We start from the raw sequence: 14,616 nt of genomic DNA, 5'->3' as shown, positions 1-14,616 counted from the left end.
TTCAATTATCACTAAACGTTAGCCAAAAGCGTCTAGATCTGGTGTCGGAGCTTTTCTGGATTTTTCGAAGATGGAAAAAATAGACACAGCCTTAAAGGTTTTATCCTCGGTTTTATCATTGAACTAAATTCCTCTTTGAACAAATGCCAAGGTCTCCAATATGTCTTCAGGCCACAAGATGACGATAGAAGAATTCTACCTGAGTTTTGGAAGGAAAAACCCAAAATTTTATGAACAAAAACATTTTCCATCCCTTTGGGAATAACTGAAATATTTTAATAAGCGTTTCGATAAACAATCAATTGCACTTGTTCTCACCATTCCATTTTCCATGACACCGAAATGCAGCAAAACGAGCAAAATTAAAATTATCCTGAAGATAAAATGCTTGAACAATCAGTGGACTATTCAAGCATGTATTTATTTCACAACGTGACAATATATCATGTTGAAATGTACCATTAGTGTCTGATAATATCGAAAATTAACCATAACTAATTCGTAAATTTCTGAAACAATGACATTTTCTTTTTATTGTCAATGAATGCATACTTATAGGGATTATTCTCCTTTCAACGCAGTGATGGAGTGTGACATGTTACGCCGTCTTGTTGGAACCACAGCTCCTGGACATCATGGTTGTTCAATTCAGGAATGAAAAAGTTAGTAATCATGGCTCTATACCGATCACCATTTACTGTAACGTTCTGGCAATCATCGTTTTTAAAAAAGAATACCAGTCGCCTCGTGTAAGTGGCGTGACGTCACACACTAGACTATGAAATTATTCTTCCAAGCGCAACTTCAAAGTCCCATAACTTTTTCATTTCTAGAGATATTTCAATGATTCTTCCACATTTTTGTTTCATTATACTTAAATTTTTAGAATTAATCCTTAACAAAAAAAATTAAAACTAATCCGTTGAAAGAACATAGCTCATTATTTGAATTCATAGATATACGACATAAAGGCATTATACAAAATCTTCAGTTTATAATGCAAAATTGCAATAGAGTCTTCGAACGATTAGGAAATGATATTGAGCCCAGAAATCTCATAACTGAATTGCTCTTTTTAAGCCGTACGCTATCATCCAAAATGTCACCTATCCAGTTGCTGAATTATTTGGGACGGGTAATTTATCTGAAAATTATCCTAACATATTTATTGTTCTTCGGATACTAATTACAATGTCGGTAACTGTAGCTAGCGGTGGATAAGGTTCTTTCTTTTTCAAAATTAATAATTATTTGCGCTCTGCGATGCAACAGGGAAGACTTTCTGGGTTGGCATGCTGGCAATAATCTCTACTGAACACGTAATTAGTAGCAAAATTGATTTTGAAGATATTATAGATGATTTCGTTAGAATTAAATCCAGGAAGGTACAATTATTGTTTGTTTGATTGTCTCAGTCTTTACTTGTCGGAAATTCATCTTGATGATTAAAAAGTAAAATAACTTATTTCCGCTATATAAAGCGGAAATAAGTTATTTTACTTTTTAATCATCAACAATTATTGTTATTTAAAAAAAATTTAAAATAAAACTACTGAAATGAAGGAGGTCATGTTATTTATACTTTTTCAGCAGGGGGCCAAAAAATTATTTGCTTCAGGCGCCAAAATTGCTCGCGCCGGCCCTGCTGAAAGGAAGCCAAAAGCTTCTATTTTTTGGGAAATCCATAACATACGAATTCGGGACACCCTGTACAAATGAAGCACTGAACGCCGATCCCAATTTCGAAACTTCACAGTTTCACCTATCAGCATATAGTCTTATATTCCTCTCAAACCATGCCTGAATGCATCCTTTCATAAGGCCCACATGCAAAATAGCCGATATGTCCCACTTCGCCAGTTCTCAAGACCAAAGAGATCCTTCGACCGAGAAGTGTAAAGACCTTCGTGTGCCTATAGATTGGATCCAGAGTCGTAGAGAACCATGGAATAATTAGATTAGAAAAAGAACGACCGCTCTTATCTGTGTGTAAGCCAAAACCGTTGTTATTCCATACGTTGTGCTTGAGATATTCGCGTCTCAAGAACCGGCAGGCTGTGAAGGGTTTAAATATTGAGTATTAGCAGAGGTGGCGACGAATGTGATTAGTGTCAAAAGATTTATAATGATTACGGTAATTTTTTTATTGAATTTATTTGTTGGTTGTGAGTTTTATGGTTTTTTTGTTAAGGATTAAGGGATTGGTAACGTATTTATGATGAAAAGAATATTGTCTCAAATCTTTGAAATTCCCTTTTTTTTTGTTTAAAATTATATTCTTTTTAGAAATTTCGTTTTATTCTTTCGGTAAAAATTGTCTGCTTCATTTTTATTTTATTCTTTTTTCATGGTAACAAAATAATTTTCAGTCAATACTTTCGAAAATAATTCTCAGCTATTGTTTGAGAAAAAGACAATTTTCAACGAAATTTAAAATTTTGTGTAGCTATTCAATGGTTTTTGAAAAATTAATTTATTAATTAGGCGTCTAGATTTTCAACTCCTCAGTACAAAACTATTTTCGTTCTAATTTTCATTCATTTCGTATCGAAGAGTTGAGCCATCCGTAAACACAATAACTCTCGAACGAATGGTTTGCATTGTGAATGTCGCAGTTAAGTTCATTAATGGAAAAAATCCGAATATGGGTTTCGTAAATATGGTCATCTGATTTTTTTTTTATTTCAAAATTGATATCAAATAGGAGAATCGAGTTTGTAAATTTTCAAAATTTGTTACCCAGATATTTCAATTGAAACAGATACGGTCGAGTTGATATTCGCTAGATAAATTAATAATAATGAGTAGAATATAATTGAACTATATTGCGAAACATGTGCGCATAAGTTTCTTACGTCAATTTAATTAACAATAAATAGAAAAGAATGTTGAGACTTTTTTCAATGTGGAGAACATGAAAAATTATGAAAGAATAAATAAATAAGTACATGGAAAATACTGATTTGACGTCTGGAAGTTTTGAGCGCTCGTTCGACATTCATGCTCCATTAGAGACAACACCATAAGATCCTACTAAAATTTGGCATGTCCATTAGATAAGTTGTTTTACATATTTAATCCAAATTCAGTCTGATCTGATTTACGGAAATATTGGCTAATTTTTTTTTTTTTTTTTTTTTGATATTCAGCTTGAATGTTTCTGATGACGTGGCAACGCGAAATTTTGAAAGAAGTTCAAATTATATTTCTTACAAGGTGTTCCAGAATAACGTGAGATCATTCGAAGGGGTTAAGCCCGATTCTATTTTAAGAAAAAAAATCCATATTCGTAGGTGCTCAAATGTTTATAGTTACCAAAATACCTTCCTTATGGTTTGACATAACACGAAACAAAAGCTTCAATTGGAACTTCATGTTGTTTTTCTCCGATTGACAGCAAATATTGATTTTGCAGACACATATCAATCTGGAAGGTGTTACTTTTCCTGCCTAGATAGCAAAGTGATTATTCTCAATGCGAATAAAACATTCAACATTTTCTGACAATCAATATTTTCTGCCATCTTCCTTATTTCTGGAGGAGTGAGTACTTTTTCCAAAAAACTGTCAGATATTCCTTAATTTATCTAACTATAATTCTCATGGACATACACATTTCCATAGCAACCAACAATTCCAACAATTACGATTTATATCAAATTTCGTTCGAAATTATCACTACAGAAAAAATAGAAAGATTTGGGGAATTGTAATAATTTGCAAATACAATATGAGTCATTATAAGCAATCGAAGAAAAAAAAATATGTTTAACTCGGCAGCAAAGTAGATTGACCACCTTGGATCGCTACGCTCGGCTATGAACTATCAGCCGCGGTAGTCAATCTACTACTGCGCTACCAAGTAAAACATATAACTATTATAAAAAAATAAGACATTGCAAAAATTAATGACAAGCTCAGTTGCAAAATTCAATCTTTCTTTATGAAATTATGTATTGAAAAGATTATGTTAATTCATTTTGAAAAAAATATTAAATTGAAGGAATCAACAAAATTTCAGAATTCCAATTCTTTTTTCATTCTTTTCTTATCTACAAATCATATCCTCCTTCAAAAATATGGGTGAATTAACCTAACACCATGTTTTTTGAATAATTTCAACACAAGTTCATCTTTGGTAGTATCCAAGATATTAATGAAAAATGATTTCCCTTCAAACTTCAACACTCTGTATAATTGTGAAAAATACAGAGGATTTTTGAGAGGAATATCTTGTTGAAAGCCGCAACCTCATAAATTCAACTGTTTTCAAGTTATAAGGGAAAATTAGAAAATGGCGTGAAATGAGAAATTCTCATAACTTCTTTATAATTGGTGCTATTGACATGAAACAAAAACATACTACAGGCACTTTTTTCAGTAAAAACCATTAGTGTATAAATTTAATTTTTATTGCCATTCGTTTCAAGTTATAAAACCAACTTGTATTTTTTTAAATGTAAACCATAACAATTCCTATAACAAATAAAATCGCTTGATTTTTCTTTTTTAAAAAATATATAACATGATATATAAATTTCTTATAAAACTATAAATTATCGAAAGTTTCAATTTCTCACGGCGAATTAACCAAGATCCTATCTGTAATAATCTATGAACTTCAGATAATTAAAATATTCGCTTACCACCAAGGTCTCCGGATAAAAACATCTTTAGATTTTTCCCCCTGATCACATTTGAAGAACAACATTTATCAATTTCAAAATATATCGGTGTTAATCCGGAGACCTTGTTGGCCACCGAATATTTTAATTCACAAATTATTATAGATAGGCAATAGGTTGATTTGCTGTGTGAAACTGTAACTTTTGATGATTTTTAAAGTTTGGTAAGATATTTATACATCATGTTATAAATTTTTGAGAAGAGAAAATCTAAGCGATTTTATTTGTTGAAGGATTTCTAATGGTTCACTTTTAAAGAAACACATGTTGGTTTAAAACCTCAAAACGAATGACAATAAAAAACAAATGATTACACCAATGGGTTCCACTGTAGCATGTATTTGTTTCTTGTAATAGCACCAATATTAAAGAAATTATGAGAACTTTTCATTTCACGTCATTTTCCAATTATCTCTCATAATTTGAAAACAGTTGAAATTATGAGGTTTCGGTTTCCAACAAAATATTTCCCTCAAAAATCGAGCCCGAAAATGTGCCATTCGTTTTCATCTAGCTAAAAGGTTTTCTGAGATCCCCTCACTAGACAACGAATTTGGGATACCTGATACGGCATGCAGAATATCAAATCGGATTTTTTTTCGATTATCTTCATCCATTATCATCAATTCTGGTGAACTCAAATTTGAAATTATTTTACATTTAAATGCTGAATCTTGATCAAATCTGTAGTTTTCAAAATATCTGAAAAACATCATTCATATTTATTCGGATTTCGGAACAGAAGCATTTAAAAATGTGAGGGAGTCAAATTCTTTCGTTTGAGACCATTTTAAACTCAAAATTGGAAAATAAGAGACATCGTGACGAAATGACATTGTCGTGTTATGTCCGCGAGTTCAATTTGACGCGAAAAAAAAAAACTACAGCATCGCTGTCGTGTTGTTATCAGTTTCGTTGAATTTCAAAGTTATCCTGTAAAAAAAAAATTCCAATAAAAAAAGGTTTAATACTTTTACGTATAATAATTATCTGAAGTTCGAAAGTGTAACTAATATTTACTTTCCCTGTTGCATTATCGAACGAACAAAATCTACTTTTTTGTACATTCACGACCAAAGTATTGGCGTCTTCAATATTATGAACTGTCATTGGGAAAGTGGATGATTTTTAATGTTTTCATTAGATATCAAATATTTGAATTCCCAACCGTAATAGGAAAAGTTTGGAGATGTCAATTTATCCTTCAAAATTCAAACATGTGCATGACTTGCAAGCAACTTCCGCTGTATATTCACAATCGTAATAAATCTGATACTAACCCATTATGTACCGTATATGTTAGTTTCGCCATTAGCGATTGCGAAAGTAATAATAATTGTTTTATTCATTAAACAGGTGAACGGCTGAATTTTAACGAAGTCTTCGAGTACCTACACAAACTGTCCTCAAAGAGAAATTTTTAGAAACCGACAAATCAGTCAATCAAAAAATTGACATTAGTTCATTATGCGAAAAATGAATTAATCTGAACTCTGGAGACTCAATTAGCAGAGTGAACTTGATTGGGACAAAAATAATTTATCCGAGTAGGTATTACCTACTGATAATGACATACTTTCCGAATCTATTTTGAAATTGATTTGGAGATTGTGTTTGTGTGGCTGATGAATGCAATTGCACAGATTCAATGTTGAATTGAACGAGTTGGTTTATTACTTCAGCAGAATATTGACTTGGCAGAAATCCGGCTTTAATCCCATTAGCACTATAATAAAAAAAAAAGAAAATCAATCACTTCAGAAGCTTTTAAAAGTCAATTCATTTATGTTCCTATTGCGCCCTTGTAAATAAAAAAATTGTTTACCTAACTATAGATATATGAGATGTTATTCACTTTGACGGTATTGTTATCGGTTAGTTTATCTACATAGGGATACAAATTTTCTTCGATAGTTTTTCCGAAATTCGAGGCTTTATTGTGAAAAACTGGTTATTCCTTTATGATTGGAAGTATTGTCCATCGCTGGCCACTACTTTCTCCCATCTTTCGGGCAGCGTACGGATGCCACGTTGAAAAAACTGGTCATCTTTTGAAGCGATCCACGAATCGATCCAATTTTTTACTTCCTCCTAAGACCGGAAGTGCTAGTCAGCCAATCCGTGTGCCATTTATCGAAATAAGTGATAGTCCGAGGGAGCAACGTCTGGAGAATACGGCAGGTGGGGTAGGACTTCCCCTATCAACATTTCCAAGTACCTATGTCTTGACCACTTTCGCAACATGGGGTAAAATCACTTCATCATGTCTTCCGTTGTATTGCGGCCGTTTGTCTTTCAATGATCAACTCAAACGCATTTATTGCTAATTTTCTTCATTTTGTAGTGAATTCTTACATTCGATGCGTTGTTTGTTGAAGCATGTATAGTTCAATTTTTAGTAATGGAGTAGTTTTTATTTGTCAAATGTCAAAAGCTTCGAAAGTATTAGCTGCACAGATAGCGGGCTATTCAAAATTAAACCTCTAATTTAAATTTGGAAAGGCCTTTACAAACCAAATTTGAACCTAGCTGTATATGTTACAGAAATGACGAAGTATGAAATTGCTATATATGTATATACTCCGAAAATCTCAACATGATCAGATTTACTTTAAATATTGGGTGTTTATCTTGTTATTTATTTCCTAATATTCTTCTTGACGTAGTCTTAAATTGTTATTTAAATCTACACCAAAATTTTAACTCCATCGTTTTCGTGATCACGGAAATAATTTTTTTTTCGATACCTATTCTTTATGAATTTCTATGGTTCTGACAAAGCGATCGACATGAAATTCTTCATGGAGAAATGAAATTGTTATTTTACATACAAATGCAATACATATTTCATTTCAATCGAATTGATAATTTTGAAATTATCAGGAAAACAAATTCAAAAGGTCTTATTTATAGAACCCTTTTAACGGACGTAACCACAACATTTGAGAACCGAATCTACCCTGAAAACCAGAAGTTTGAAGATTTTTCCGTTCGATAGTAATCCTGTTTACGACCGTAAAGCATTCCGCGATGAAATGATATAGCGTTTTGTTCGAGGAACGAGCACTTGAAAATATGTTCAAAATAGCCTAAACTCTAGAAACAATTGAACTATGTATATGATTTTACATGAAAAATGCATAGTTCCTTTTTTTTCGAAAATTCAATATAACATATAAATCCAGAAAATGCGTTCCTCTGCTTCCTTCAAAGATACAGAATTGACCAAATCTCTTTGTTACAGAATGTTTCCATCATCATCGCGCTCTTTCTACAGATCTCATCCGCCATAAGGTATACCAGAAGGCCATCTTCCTATCTCCTATATAACCAAGGGCTTCAATCTAGTGCCCCATCAAGCTATGATGATCCTCTAAACTTCAACTACCCCAGTTACTCCTTCCCTGAGCATAATTCAATAGAAAAACCAGTTGACGAACCACAAGAGTATGTTCCACCACAGTCTGTTGGTTCTGCTGGTATACCACTGATACCACCTCCGGCGACCCCAGTTAATGCTGTGGCAGCTAATGTGCCATCAGCCAACGGAGCTGTCTACCTTGGTTCTGGTTCCATTGGAGTGGTACAGCTTAGTAATGGAGCATACGCTTTGGGTTCTGGGTCGCTTGGATATTCAGGTAAAAAGTTTGATCATTAACACTTCACTCAGTAGGCCCTTGGCATAATTAGTGAAAACACTTTGTTTTTAAATTCGACTTTCACCTTCAAGAGTGATTCAAGTACTCTAACGTTCCTATAAATTTTCAATATCATCAATTCAGCATTGACAATAAAAAAAGTGGAATGTCACTAGTGGTTCCATCTGTGCTCCATACACAGGACTTATTGAGTGAAATGGTAAATTTTTTGTATTCACTATTCATCGATTAAGTACTGAAAGTGTATCATTAAGAGTCTAAGATATTTCATAACACCACATTTAATATGTTGAATCAAATAAATATGAAAGTTTATGAACGTGGAGTGTTACTGCATTTACAACCTGATAAATATAACAATACCGTCATAAAAATTATGTCCTATCTCCTATCTTCTTCCCAATTTGAATTTCTTCAGGTTATATATAAGACAAGCTGAATTGAGGATTGAGGCATGAACTTTCTATATTACAGGCAGAAACTGTAGCTGTCCCTATATGCCTTCAAGATTGTCAGGAGAAAAAAAAACTTAAACAGCACATAACGGACAGCCAGGCTACGCTGAGAATCTTGGAACCCTATAACCAGAGTTTCCTGATGTCTTGGAAATGCTGTAATGCCATAAAGCAACTGTCTATAGACAACTATATGACTCCCTTATGGGTGCCAAGACACTGTGGAATCGAAGGAATGAAAATGCCGATGGATTTGCCAAAATGGCATCAAATGTAACACCTGCCGGAATCAAACCGTTTTTTAAACTTGGAAAAGAACACTTCTTGGCATTGGTTCAGCAGTAGTAACTACAAGGAGACCCGCTGGAGGAACTGCCCAAACATATTTTCACCATCCTACACCAAAAGGCTTCTGCTGATTCCACAAGTTGAGCTTTGGATCATTGAGAAACTGTTGATAGGGCACTGTTAATACAAATAGTATTTATGCAGAATATAACTGTCAGCAGATCTGGAGGGGCTGTAGATAAAAGAAAGAAACAAACTGGACCTAGGCAGTCCAGTTCTTAATCCTCACGATGTGATAGCTTAGGCTTCTAAAGATGTCTGATTTGCCAACAGTATATCATTCAACTCACTATCTTCTAAGGACAGATTGAACAAAGTACTAGAGCGAATGATTGAAAATGGTCGCATTTCTAAAAGGCTGATATCCATTCCACCGACCCCAGAAATAATCTAAGCTAATCTAAGATAAGCTGAATTTATCAAATTACCCTAGATTTGTTGTTATGAAGTATCATGCTGTCATCTTCCTTTAGTGTCTTCTACATCTGCTCAAATGCTTTTGTTAGATCTACTTATGAGTCTACTGTGAATATTTAATTACCTCTGTTTTCAATTCCTCGCACTTTATAAATATAATTGAAACTAAATTTTTTTTAACCGAATTTCAGACGGAAGGAGTCAAACCAGGTCTTCATCAAACGAGCCTAGTTACCCCCCACTACCAGCAAGTCCCAACTTAATACCAGCAGCAGTACCAAGTCAACCAATACAAACTCCACCAGCGTCAACGATGCAACGCTTTGAATACACCTTTCCAGTGATGGGCACCTACGGTCAAGACCCAAACACGTATGAAATACTTCGACCTGAAACAGTTGCTTTCGGCACAGCACCAAGGAGACCACCAAGACCCCCAAGGATGCATTTCGCCACACCCACTTACCCTGTACAAGCTCAGAGTAATGAGTACACTCTAACCATACCACCAGGGATACCGGATTCAGATCCAAACCAACAATACGTTTTTGCCCATTGATTTTTCAAAAGGCCAAATTGCGATTCGTTCGAATCGGAGTAGAGGACCAAAATTGTCCAAAACAAAATAATAAGATTAAGGTACTAAGAGGGAAATGTGAAACCAAATTTGACTAGATGAATCTTCAGTATGAAACACATACTCTTAATGATTTTATTGAGTGAATAACTGACTGAAAAACTACCAATAAAGAAAACTTGTAGATACTGATAGTTACTTTTGTACAGGATATTTAAGACTTGCTTCCAATATTTTAGGTTTGTATTTTACTTAGTTCCTATATATACTATGGGACACAAATGATTTGTTTCTGAGATACAGAGTGATAAAAGTCTTTCTACTTCATTTAAAATCACTTCCAGCTAACTCAACTAAGTAAATGATTTTCGCTCTGTTCCTGTATCTTAGATTTGCGTTAACTATTATTTTTTGTATTGTAAAATAGGCAGCTATGAAAAATTGGACAGTTACCTTCATTTTTATTTTATTCTCAGAAACAAAACGTTTACCACCTCTCAGGAGGGTTTCAGCTTCAAGACTTTCGCACATGCAGGCTCTTCTGATGAGAGAGATTCGCTAGTTGAGGTTGGTATTCATTTAATCACGTTTTTATTCATTCTTATGGCCAGTTGCACCGTTCAATGAATAAACATTGATTAACTTATCAATGTTTAGTCTTAACCTATGTTTATAATTTATTCTGATGGCAAAATATACTAACTAACAAAGAAACTGCAACACACAGAAGGAGTTGTTTAAATTTTATTTTTTTTTGTAGAACAGATAGTATAGCAAGAAGTAGATTATTGAATTTGGAGAAAAAAATCGTGAATTAATTCTTGATTCAAACAAGAGAAAAGAGTGAAGGTTGCTTCAAGCAGACGTCAATCTTGAACTTCATTTGTGCCTCTTCTAACACTTATCGTCATTAGAGACCGATTTGCGACAACTCGATCTTTGGCTGATGAGTGGTTAGGAGAACAAGGCCATCCTGTAACATTATCGACCCCATCCTCTGACGGTTCAGCATCGCCGGCAACGATTACAGTGGTGCAGAGAACGTCAACATTGGACTGTGAAATGGCATCAGGTCGTCTCTTCTGATAGATCTCGATTCTCCTTGGGTGCACATGATGGCCAAAAAAGGGACGACGTCGGGGAGAAAGACGTGAACCTCAGTTTGATGTTGAGCGTCATGTACACCGGACAGTAGGCGTTATGATATGGGGTTCTATTGCACATGCAAGTAGGTCACCTTTAGTCATTATTCGAGCTAACATGACAGCGCTGCGTTACCTTCAAAAAATAGTGGAGCCATATGTTCTCTCTTAACCGGCTCGATAATCCAATATTTCAGCAAGATAATACCAGACCTCATGCTGCCAGAGTTATTTTAAACTTTTCCGAAGAGACCCATGTGAATATTTTGTCATGGCCGCTTAGATCCTCCGATCTTTCGCCAATAGAGCATGTTTGGGTCATCTAGGTAGAAGGCTTGTAAATTTACCCCAGCCCCCACGGATTTTGGCGGCTCTGAAACATGGTAGCTTAGGATAGTATCCCTCAAGAAGAAATAAACCATCTTATTGCATCAATGCCGATACGTGTTGGGGAGTGTAAAGATAATCGCGGTGGACAAACACATTTTTAACAAATTTATAAAAAAAAATTGAAAACCCTCCGTTTTTTCTCCAAATTTCAATCATTTACTTTTTGCTATACTATCTATGTCTTACCAAAAATAATTTAAACAGATCCTTCTGAGTGTTGCAGTTTCTTTGTTAGTTAGTATATATAGGAAAACAAAAATCGATAAATTCAATTATGTCTAAGTCATCATCAAATGATAATTCCTCATTTTAATCCATATTTCAATTTTGAATATTCCCACAATGATAGAAACAAAGTCATGTTATTTAAACTGATATATAAAACTAATCAGGAACGACCAAATTTTCCTATTTACTGTAAACGATTATAACGCTGCATAAAACGTTATTTAAAAGATGGTGCAACGGCAATCAGAAATCAATCAACGTTCAATTTTTAATCAACGCTCAGGCAAACGGTGCAACTGACTATTATTACTTATTATACTTCACGAGATCTTCCCTTGTAACAAATGAAGTATTTTAGATGTAGATTGTAGATAGATATGCATTTTAATACAAATCTTTAAAAAATCTTTCGGGTGAAATTCAAATATCTGAAAATTAAACTGAAATAATTCTTTTCTGAAATGTTATAACATAGGATGATTCTGTTTATTCATCACTGTGAAGTATGAGTATCACACTGATTATTCTCGGAGCTATAAAATTGATGAGAAAATAAAAACTTTTAGGATTGGAAATGATAACAAGTATTACTTGATGGATGTATGGTGTGTAACAAACTTGCACGTTTAAAAGTGAAGGTGATGTAGTTTCTGCTTATGTGGGAATATTGTTATATTATATGGATGACTATTCCCCTCAAGAAATTTCAACCAATCATATTAACGATTATGAAAATATCCAGGTATTTGCACGAGTGCTTTAGTTGAATATTTTTGGGACGTTTTAAACAATCGAAAACATTCGGAATGATTGCCAAAAATATTTTATTCATTTAAATTACAGTTAGCATTTGAACAAATAAAGTGGAATTTTTTCCGGGAAATAATCCTTCATATACCACTCGTGCTTGCCCAACTATCGATTATGTTTCATTCGAGTTTTTGGCAAGCATTCGAGATATAACTACTGAATATTGACTTATTTTACCAAATCACAATCTCAAAAAATATTTTTGTTCTAGAATGAATGATAAATAATAAATGATGCTAATATCCTAAGTATCTGCAAGTATCGAAAAAATCATTGAAGTATTGCCGAAAACTCAGGAGATTTTGAGAGCTTCGTATCAATTTAATTTTTTCACGTTTCTCATGAATCTTCGAACCTTTATTTTTCAACCAAGTAACAGAATTCTGATTAATCGTATCTACAAATCCAAACGTGACATGGCGTGAAAACACACATGTATTACGTGATATATAGAACACAATATTATGTATTACTTTTTTGAAGCAATTAAAGCAGGTAAAAAGACCAAATTAATGATTATTGATTTTTGAAAGTTTTATGTGAATTTGACTAGCACTCTTTTCCAAAATTTTCTCTTTATGCTGAAAATTTTTTGTCAATTCTCATTTATGCTGAAAATTTTTTGACAATTCTCATTATTGTTAAACAATCCTGTATTCTCGGAAGATGTGATCTCGTTTGATCACGAAACACATAAAAGCTTTCACACAGGATTTTGGGGTTTTTGACTTTTCTACTTACCTTATGATATTTCCGTAAGTAATATCATATGGGCATCTAATATTTCCGAAAAAATTCGAAAAAACACTTTATCAGTAATATTTTATCAAAAAGCATGAGAGCTGGTGGCAACCAAAATCTGAGTCGAAAACGAGGATTTTTGCTCTTTCACTATGCTCTTTGTTAAAAAATATTACTTGCAAGTTGCAATAGAATGATGCGTAGAAATCAACCTAGCAAGAAACTATCAGAAATGCGATATTGCGATGCATTCTGATAATCAGGCTGCAATCAAAGCACTGAGCTCACATATCATCGATTCTTAGATGGTATTGGAGAGCCGAAGAAATTATGATGAAATGGGCGAGAATAACATGGCCTTTTTAGTCTGTGTTCCTGGCCACTCGGGCCAATACACTTGCCAGAAAAGGAGCACAAACTACTTTCATCGTCACGGAAACTTTCTGCGATATAGGCAAATATACCTACAAGAAAGAATTTCAGGAGAAGGAAAAAACCAAAAGAAAAGAAACACTCTGGCAGAATCTTCCTGGTTTTGATCATTCCTAAAAATTTCTTCGGAACTTTGACACTGCGGGATCCAGGAAGTATCTGGATCTCAGCAAGAATAAACTACACCTCCTCACTGGGTTCCTCACAGGGCATTGTTGCCTTAGGAAACAACTCATGAGAATGGGTCTAGCAGAAAATGACGAGTGCATATTCTGCGGGGAGAAGGAAAAAACTCCGGATCACCTGGTGATGGAATGCCTCGCTATCGCTAGCCAACGCAAAATTTGCTAATCTGGACTAAAAACTTGTAGAAGTGAGGAATTAGCCTCCTTGGAGCCATCCCATCAGATATTGAAGTTCATTAGAACTCTGGAACTGGAAGGCGAGCTGTAGATCACATTATGGAGAGAATAGCACTGATGGAGGACACATTAGACCATTAGGTCACAGTGAAACGGAACCTCCTTAATTAAATCTAATCTACCTTATGATATTTCCATAAGTAATATCATAAGGGCATCTGATTTTTTCCAAAAAAATTGCAAATACACTTTGCTAAGTAATATTTTAACAAAAAGAATGAATGCTGGTGGCAACCAGAATACAAAATCTGAGTCGAAGACGAGGATTTTTGCACCTGCACAAATATTACTTTGCATTGTGTTTTTTCGA

General features: G+C 34.1%; 1 protein-coding gene across 1 annotated transcript; it reads left to right on the top strand.

Annotated features, from left to right (window-relative positions):
• The first annotated feature begins 1,896 nt into the window (after nt 1-1,896).
• Nucleotides 1,897-10,329, top strand: LOC123684459. Its single transcript, XM_045623731.1, has 3 exons — nt 1,897-2,134; nt 7,930-8,323; nt 9,756-10,329. Exons 1-3 carry the CDS (start codon nt 2,126-2,128, stop codon nt 10,121-10,123), a joined length of 771 nt encoding a protein of 256 aa, XP_045479687.1. The 5' UTR covers nt 1,897-2,125; the 3' UTR covers nt 10,124-10,329.
• Nucleotides 10,330-14,616: the final 4,287 nt, after the last annotated feature.

This window comes from Harmonia axyridis, chromosome 7 (genome assembly GCF_914767665.1).
Source record: "Harmonia axyridis chromosome 7, icHarAxyr1.1, whole genome shotgun sequence".
In the NCBI taxonomy this organism is placed as follows: Eukaryota; Metazoa; Arthropoda; class Insecta; order Coleoptera; family Coccinellidae; genus Harmonia; species Harmonia axyridis.
This window is presented reverse-complemented; position numbering and strand designations above follow the sequence as displayed.

Coding starts and splice junctions, on each gene's coding strand:
- LOC123684459 (XM_045623731.1), top strand. Junction 8,324..9,755: donor TGGGTCGCTTGGATATTCAG/GTAAAAAGTTTG, acceptor ACCGAATTTCAG/ACGGAAGGAGTCAAACCAGG.